The sequence below is a fragment of the Rhinopithecus roxellana genome, chromosome 20 (assembly GCF_007565055.1).
Source record: "Rhinopithecus roxellana isolate Shanxi Qingling chromosome 20, ASM756505v1, whole genome shotgun sequence".
NCBI lineage: Eukaryota > Metazoa > Chordata > Mammalia > Primates > Cercopithecidae > Rhinopithecus > Rhinopithecus roxellana.
In genome coordinates, this window is record NC_044568.1 from 19,127,744 (window position 1) to 19,136,517 (window position 8,774).

At 50.2% G+C, this 8,774-nt stretch overlaps 1 protein-coding gene across 2 annotated transcripts in view; it reads left to right on the plus strand.

Moving 5' to 3' along the window:
- Positions 1 to 8,774, plus strand: part of SPIRE2 (spire type actin nucleation factor 2) — a 43,520-nt gene extending 34,746 nt beyond the window's left edge. Inside the window, exons 11-15 of one of the 2 annotated variants that reach the window (XM_010378436.2) lie at positions 895 to 1,029; positions 1,196 to 1,263; positions 5,770 to 5,797; positions 7,042 to 7,157; positions 7,526 to 8,774. In XM_010378436.2, the coding sequence (XP_010376738.2) occupies positions 895 to 1,029; positions 1,196 to 1,263; positions 5,770 to 5,797; positions 7,042 to 7,157; positions 7,526 to 7,748 (570 nt within the window). In that variant the 3' untranslated portion in view covers positions 7,749 to 8,774. The remainder of the gene's footprint in view (positions 1 to 894; positions 1,030 to 1,195; positions 1,264 to 5,769; positions 5,798 to 7,041; positions 7,158 to 7,525) is intronic. The other variant, XR_004055515.1, reaches the window with a different exon arrangement.

The following is an 8,774-nucleotide window of genomic DNA, read 5'->3' on the forward strand; positions in this document are numbered from 1 at the left end:
ACTGTTCAGCTGGAAACAGCACCATCAGGCAATTGGCAACAGAAGCCCAAAGCCCTGGGCGCCTCTGGTCAGAGTGAGGAACGAATACAAGGACCTCAGCTCCCCTCAGTGCCAGACAGGAGCGTGTGTTCCCAGCTCTAGACAGGATAACCCACTGCAAATCCAAAGCAGAAAACATGGTCCAAATCCATCTGTGTGTGGCGCCTTCATAGATGGTGCCCACCTGCCTCAGCAGAGTAATGACTGACACTGTGAACGCTATGCCGGCATGAGTCATCTCGATGGAGCTGAAATCCAGCCCCATTTAACAGAAGAGAAAACTGAGGCTTAGAGAGATCAGGTGTCAAGTTCTATGCCAAGCACAGGGAGGCAAAAACAGGACACACTCATCATAATGTGGCCCCAGGAATCGGTGGTCAGGACACAGGAGGTGTGCTGAGTGCAGATGGGTAGATACAAGCTGGGCCCCAGGAGTGAGGTGGTCTGTTGGAGGCTCCTGGACCTTCTGGATGAGAGGACATCAGCTGCTCAGGGAGGGAGGATTTGAGATGGACTCTGGCTGGTGTGGATCCGCCCATAGTGCGTTTGCAGGGAGGGACACCTTGAACAAACATGGGCTGAGGGGAGTGTGTGTGGAGCATGGCCAGTGAAGGCTGGGCTGGCTGGCAGGGGCCGCTGGTCATGGGAGGCCTAGCCTGCAGCAGCAGTGCCTCATCAAAGACATGGGGATGCATGGCTGATGGACAAGTGTTTTAGAAGGTTGAGGGCTTGTTTAGGCTGAGGTCAGGAAGGTGTGAGGGTCCTCAGGGAAGGAGAGCAAGCTGGGGGAGACTCCTGCATGGAAGACTTTCTACCTGAGGCCAAGTGAGCACAGCCCCTTGCCCCGTCCCCCAGGAGTTCAGCCACCCCGTGGAGAGCCTTGCACTGACCGTGGAAGAGGTGATGGACGTGCGCCGTGTGCTGGTGAAGGCCGAGATGGAGAAGTTTTTGCAGAACAAAGAGCTCTTCAGCAGTCTGAAGAAGGGGAAGGTGAGGCTGCCTAGACGTGGGGCTGCTCTCTTGCCTGCTGCGTCGGGGGCGGATCCCGGGACTGTTTGCTCATGATCTGGTTGGGAACCCTGAGGGGCAGCAAGGACAGGGCAGGACCCAGGGAGCTTTGGACAAAGCCGGGCTCTAATCAGGTCTTTCCTGACAGATTTGCTGCTGCTGCCGGGCCAAGTTCCCGCTGTTCTCATGGCCACCCACCTGTCTCTTCTGCAAGAGGTGAGCCTTCCCTTGAGCTGCCAATTCACAAGGGAAGGAGGAGGTGAGCAGCCTCTAGGCAGTGCTGCCTACAGAACTTCCTGTGACTCCAGGAATGTTCTAGCATGTTCCATGGCTGATGAGTCCACCAATATCGTTAGTTGAATGAGGAGTTAAATTTTAAATTTTATTTAAATTAAATGAAATTTAAATAGCTAAGCAACTCCCAGTTTCAGCCAAGATGGGGTAATAGGCATCTTCCACAGCCAAGAACAAACAGGATATGAAACAATGCTTTTCAAGACTTTGGACAGCAGGCAACAGAAAGGAAACACAACAGGGCAGGCCTGCTATCACCGCAGTCATTGCCTGCAGAGCTTCTAGGCCATGAGCCACAGCCGCCAGACTCCCCGAATGGAGGAGATAAAGCTGAGAATCCAGGGAGACAACAGCAGCTTGAATCCCCCATGCAGAACTCCAGAGGAGAGGGCTGCGCCGAGAAAGCTTCAGAGAAGGCCCCCCTCTCTGAAGGAAATGACCGAAGGCTGCAAAACATTTATCCTAAAGCAGAGATTGACAAACTATAGCCATGGGCCAAATCTGGTCCTCTGCCTGTTTGGCAAGTAAAATCTCATTGGAACACAGCCATACCCATTTGTTACTCGCTCAGCCACGCCTAAAAGGTTTATTCTCTGGCCCTTTACAGAAAAAATTTACCTTCCCTTGTTATAAAGATCTGAAGGAACAGTGCTCAGGGCCAGGAATGAATAACATCTGTTTCCACCAGCCACAGCCAGAAATGTCGTAACCGGAATGCACACGAAGGCCTGGCCTCACTAATGTGGAATAAGTATCCCAAAGTGAGTGTTGCTCCAGGCCTGACTGATAAATCATAAAAGCAAGACCTGAAAGGATCAAACTGTTCACAAATATCTTAACTGATTCTGAGAACAAAGCTCAAGAACAAGACTTTTTTAAAAACAAAAAAACAAAGCAGTATTCAGCAAGATAAAATGTCTGGCATCTAATGAAAGATTACCAGGCAGGCAAAAAACAAGACAAAATTAATTACAATGTATTGTGGGTTCTGTAACACATGTATAAGTAGTGTTGATAACAATAGTTAGCATTAAGGCCAGGGAGAGGAGAAAATTGGAAGTATACTTTTTTTTTTTTTTGAGATGGAGTCTCTGTTGCCCAGGCTGGAGTGCAGTGGCGCCATCTCGGCTCACTGCAAGCTCTGCCTCCCGGGTTCACGCCATTCTCCTGCCTCAGCCTCCCGAGTAGCTGGGACTACAGGCGCCCGCTACCTCGCCCGGCTAGTTTTTTGTATTTTTTAGTAGAGACGGGGTTTCACGGTGTTAGCCAGGATGGTCTCGATCTCCTGACCTCGTGATCCACCCGCCTCGGCCTCCCAAAGTGCTGGGATTACAGGCGTGAGCCACTGCACCTGGCCAGAACTACACTATTTTAAGGTTCACTATGATAAGGTGAATCACTATGATAAGGTATAGTAAGCTGTTATATACGCAATACAAATATTACTTAAAGGTAGACTGTGATAAGTTAAAGATGTATACCGTAAGTCCTAAAGCAACCACTAAAATAAAACAGTTACAGCTAATAAGCCAACAAAGGAGATAAGATGGAACCATAAAAATTAATTAATCCAAAAAAAGGTAGGAAAAGAAGGGGAACAAAGAAATGAGTCAAAAAGAAAACAAATAGCAAGATGTCAGACTTAAACACAACTTATCTAGCATCACATTAACTGTTGTTTTTTTTTTTTTTGAGACGGAGTCTCGCTCTGTCCCCCAGGCTGGAGTGCAGTGGCCGGATCTCAGCTCACTGCAAGCTCCGCCTCCCGGGTTTACGCCATTCTCCTGCCTCAGCCTCCCGAGTAGCTGGGACTACAGGCGCCCGCCACCTCGCCCGGCTAGTTTTTTGTATTTTTTAGTAGAGACGGGGTTTCACCGTGTTAGCCAGGATGGTCTCGAGCTCCTGACCTCGTGATCCGCCCGTCTCGGCCTCCCAAAGTGCTGGGATTACAGGCTTGAGCCACCGCGCCTGGCCGTCACATTAACTGTAAATGATCTAAACAACCCAAGTAAAAGCTAGAGTTTCCCAGACTGAATAAAAAAGTAAGGCTGGGGCTGGGAGTGGTGGCTCACACCTGTAATCCCAGCACTTTGGGAGGATGAGGTGGGTGGATCACAAGGTCGGGAGGTCGAGACCAAACTGGCCAACATGGTGAAACCCTGTCTCTACTAACAATAGAAAAAAATAGCCGGGCCTGGTGGTGGGCGCCTGTGGTCCCAGCTACTCGGGAGGCTGAGGCAGAGGAATTGCTTGAACCTGGGAGGTGGAGCTTGCAGTGAGCTGAGATAGTAGCACTGCACTCCAACCTGCGTGACAGAGGGAGACTGTCTCAAAAAAATAAATAAATAAATAAAGTAAGGCTGGGTATGGTAGCTCATGCCTATAATCCCAGCACTTTGGGAGGCTGAGGTGGGAGGATCACTTGAGCCAAGGAGGTCAAGGCTGCAGTGAGCTATGATGGTGTCACTGTACTCCAGCCTGGGTGACAGAGCAAGACCCTGTCTGGGAAAAGAAAAATCACCTCATTTTATCTGTAAAATTATGTACATTTCTGTTGATATATGCTTGGAAAAGCCTGGAGGATGGAAACCATTACTAGCAGGGATCATTTCTGAGGATGTAGTGTCCAAATTTTAATTCTCTCATGTTTGAAATTTTTTTTTTTTTTTGAGACGGAGTTTCGCTATTGTTCCCCATGCTGGAGTGCAGTGCCACAATCTCGACTAGCTGGGATTACAGGCATGTGCCACCACACCTGGCTATTTGTGTATTTTTAGTAGAGATGAGGTTTCTCCATGTTGGTCAGGCTGGTCTCCAACTCCTGACCTCAGGTGATCCCAGGTGATCCGCCCAACTCAGCCTCCTAAAGTGCTGGGATTACAGGGGTGAGCCACCGCGTCCAGCCTTGAAATTTTTTTTTTTTGAGACAGAGTCTCACTCTGTCGCCCAGGCTGGAGTGCAGTGGCGCGATCTCAGCTCACTGCAAGTTCCGCCTCCCGGGTTCACGCCATTTCCTGCCTCAGCCTCCCGAGTAGCTGGGACTACAGGCGCCCGCCACCAGGCCCGGCTAATTTTTTTGTATTTTTAGTAGAGACGGGGTTTCACCATGTTAGCCAGGATGGTCTCAATCTCCTGACCTTGTGATCCGCCCGCCTCTGCCTCCCAAAGTGCTGGGATTACAGGCTTGAGCAACCACGCCCAGCCTTGAATTTTTCATAAGGTATTTATTTTTGAAATCAGATACAGGGATTAAAACAAAATTGACTCACTGTTTAAAACTGAGCATCTCAGTTGAGGCCCCTCTGGCTTCCATGGTGCTTTTACGGTGAGTAGTGTCAGGCACACACCAATGTCTATGCGTCATCTTAGAAGGAATCTTAGATGTCTTTCCAAGACAATGTGCAGGTTTTTTTTTTTTTTTTTTTTTTTTGAGACAGAGTCTCTTTCTGTCACCCAGGCTGAAGTGCAGTGGCATGATCTCGGCTCACTGCAACTTCTGCCTCCTGGGTTCAAGCAATTCTCTGCCTCAGCCTCCCGAGTAGCCGGGATTACAGGCACCCGCCACCACACCCGGCTAATTTATTGTATTTTTAGTAGAGACAGGGTTTCACCATCTTGGCCAGACCGATCTTGAACACCTGACCTCGTGATCCACCTGCCTTGGCCTCCCAAAGTGCTGGGATTACAGGCGTGAGCCACCGTGCCCGGCCGACAGTGTGCAGTTTTTAAAGACCCTTATAGGTTTTTGTTTTTAAACATTCCAAAAGTATGTGACCCATCATGCCTCAGTTCAGAAACAAAAATCTGCTTAAAAGGGACTTTTACCACCACTATTTTTCTTTTTTTATTGAGACAGAGTCTCGCTCAGTCCCCCAGGCTGGAGTGCAGTGGCGTGATCTCAGCTCACTGCAACCTCCATTTCCTGGGTTCATGCCATTCTCCTGTCTCAGCCCCCCAAGCAGCTGGGATTACAGGTGCCTGCAGCCACGCCCAACTAATTTTTGTATTTTTAGTAGGAATGGGGTTTCACCTTGTTGGTCTCGAACTCCTAACCTCAGGTGATCCACCTGCCTTGGCCTCCCAAAGTGCTGGGATTACAGGTGTAAGCTACCACGTCTGGCCCAGCACCACTATTTTTCAACCTTACTCTATATCCTGCCACTTGGCAACAGAAAACTTGGTAGGAGAAAACTCCTGGAGCCAGCCTTCCTAAGAGAATGCTGAGGGGCACATATATTTTGGGTGGATACCTAAGTATAAAGAAAAGCAAGATTTTGGAATAAAATAAAGCACTGAAGTAACCAAGCATCAAGCAGAAGGCAAGGATGGTTTGAACTGGGATGTGTGGAGGCTGGAATGCGAGTTTCTCAGCTGTTTTTTCGTGGGTTTCCTCCCTGCTGACACTGCCTTTCCTCTGTTCCCTTCCAGAGCTGTCTGCACTTCCTGTAGCATAAAGGTGAGGACCATGTGGGATCTGGGTTCTGAGCTAGGTAGATGGGGGCTCCACTGGCTTTGATTGGAGGTGTTGGATGTGCTGCCCTCACCAGGCACCTCATTTATCTCCCTTCAGGCAGAATCCATTCCCATACTTTCCAAGATAGTGTACAGTTTTTAAAGACCTTTATAGGTTATTATTTTTAAACATTCCACTTTAGTAGCCTGGTACCAAAAAACCCTTCATTTCCCCTCTAAAAGTCCTACCTTCTTATATTCTATAACTTTTTGGGTGTTTTAGGAGGGGCTTCTTATTGCAGTTGGGGTGTGTGCTCACGTGCAGGTACACAGAGGTAAAGGGATCCTAACATTTAAAAGTATGTCAGCTGCGCATGGTGGCTCATACCTGTAATCCCAGCACTTTGGGAGGCCGATGAGCCTGGCGGACTACTTGAGACCAGCCTGGCCAACATGGTGAAACCCTATTTCTACTAAAAATACAAAAAAATTAGCTGCACATGGTGGCACACACCTGTAATCCTAGCTACTCAGGAGGCTGAGGCATGAGAATTACTTGAACCCGGGAGGTGGAGGCCACAGTGAGCTATGACCGCACCACTGCACTCCAGCCTGGGTGACAGAGACTCTGTCTCAAAAAGATAAAATAAAATACAAATAAAAGTATGTCACCAGCCAGGTGTGGTGGCTCATGCCTGCTGTTCCCGCACTTTGGGAGGCTGAGGTGGGAGGATCTCTTGAGCCCAGAAGTTCAAGGCTGTAGCGAGTGTGGCTGTGCCTCTGCACTCCAGCCTGGGCAACAGAGCAAGACCTTGTCTTAAAAAAAATATATATATATATATATATATATTAACCCTCAGGCCTCAGTTCAGAAGCAAGACTTTTACTACCACTATTTTAAAAGTCTTACTCTATATCCTGCCACTCGGCAATGGAGAAGCTTCCACCGCATCCATGTTAAATGTGGATTATGTGCAGTGCATGGTGGTAGATCTGTATGGTATAAAAAGGGACTGGTGTGTGCCCTCTAAGAAGCCCCTGCCGATGAGCAGCAAGCAGGAATCACGTGCCAGTCTTCAGACAAAAGGCACAGAGGAGACACTGGAGAGCATAGAGACAACAAATATTCTCCAGGCAGCTCTGGCTGCCACGCAGGTCCCAGATTGGGGAGGGAGGTTCCTTAGCACCGAGTGTACCCTGAATGTGTCTGTGGGGATGCCTGGTTCATAGCTCCTCCCTCTGCTGCAGATGAAGATGCCTTCTAAGAAGCTTGGACACATCCCTGTCTACACACTGGGCTTTGAGAGTCCTCAGAGGGTATCAGCGGCCAAAACCACGCCAACCCAGAGAAGAGACATCTTTCAGTGCGTTCTTTGCCTTGTGCTGAGTCACTGTGGTGGTCGAGCGTGAACAAGAACTTGAGAGCTGGGGTGGAGGGGGCTGGCTTTGTCTCTGTGTGCTAGGACACCCCAAGGAAATGGAAATCCAAGGCAGAGACAGATCATTTTGTAGAGCTCTGGGAGGCTGAGTAGTATGAGATGGAAACTGGACTCGGGTGGTCGGGGGAGAGTCTTTGCTGAGATGAACGCTGCCAGCTGTGTTTGTTGCCTGAGGGCCAAGGGGAGGCCTAGGGTGAAAGGCAGCCAGGAGGGGGCTGTGGGATGCACAGTCAGGGAGGGGGTGTTGCACCCTGGCTGGCTCCTCTCCCTGACTGCCCTCTCCCGCCCCCCAGATCTCTGCAAGGGCCACAGTGGCAGAGCGTGGAGGAGGCGTTCCCCCACATCTACGCCCACGGCTGTGTCCTGAAGGATGTCTGCAGTGAGTGCACCAGCTTTGTGGCCGACGTGGTGCGTTCCAGCCGCAAGAGCGTGGACGTCCTCAACACTACGCCACGACGCAGTCGCCAGACCCAATCCCTCTACATCCCTAACACCAGGACTCTTGACTTCAAGTGATAGCCCCAGCAGGCCAGGCCTCCAGGAGGCACCAGGCAGCCCCTGTACCAGGATAGGATGCTCTGAGCTGTGCATGTACATATATACATATATAGATACATTTATAATATATATACACAGCCTATATATTTATATACACCGTTTCCTGGCCCCAGAGCTCATTTGGGTTCAGGCGCACTTCAGAACCCTCCCTGGGGGAGGCTGTTTCTTCTCAGGATTCCCTGCCAGGGAGGAAAGAGAGGGAGGGAGTGGGTTTTCTCATTGAGGGGAGAGAGCAGAAGGTTCTAGATCCCAGCACAGACTGCATCCCATGTTCCCATTCTCTTCTCCATCCCCAGGAATGAGAACAGCTACTTTCCCTCCTCTGTGAACCTCTAGGTGGGGATAGGGTATCTTGGCTCCTAGCTGGACCAGAGCGCCCTGCATGCCTCTGCTCTCCCTTTGTGGGCACTCGGGCAGCAGAGGCACCTGGAAGTCTCTGAGTGGGTGGGGTCCCTGTGAGAGGCACCCCCGCCTCTGTTTGAAAGGTCTGGCCAGGCTCACGCCTATAATCCCAGCACTTTGGGAGGCTGAGGGAGGATCACCTGAGGTCAGGAGTTTGAGACCAGCCTGGCCAACATGATGAAATTTCGTCTCTACTGAAAATGCAAAAATTAGCCAGGCATAGTGGCAAGTGCCCGTAATCCCAGCTACATGGGAGGCTGAGGTAGGAGAATCACTTGAACCCATGAGGCAGAGCTTGCAGTGAGCCAAGATTGTGCCACTGCACTCCAGCCTGGGCAACAGAGGGAGACTCTGTCTCAAAAAAAAAAAAAAAAAGGTCCGGGCCACACTGCTCCCTGCCCTTTCCCTGGGGTACAAACCACATCTGTCCTGTCCCTCCTCCCCTCCCACACTCTGGTGCTGTCCTCACTCGCCTCTGGCTCAGAGGCTCCTGAAGATGCTGGGTGGTCCCAGTACAGGGAGGAGCGGCTGTCAATCTGTGCACGTGGCCACTCTTGGCCTAATAAAGGATGTCTCACAGTC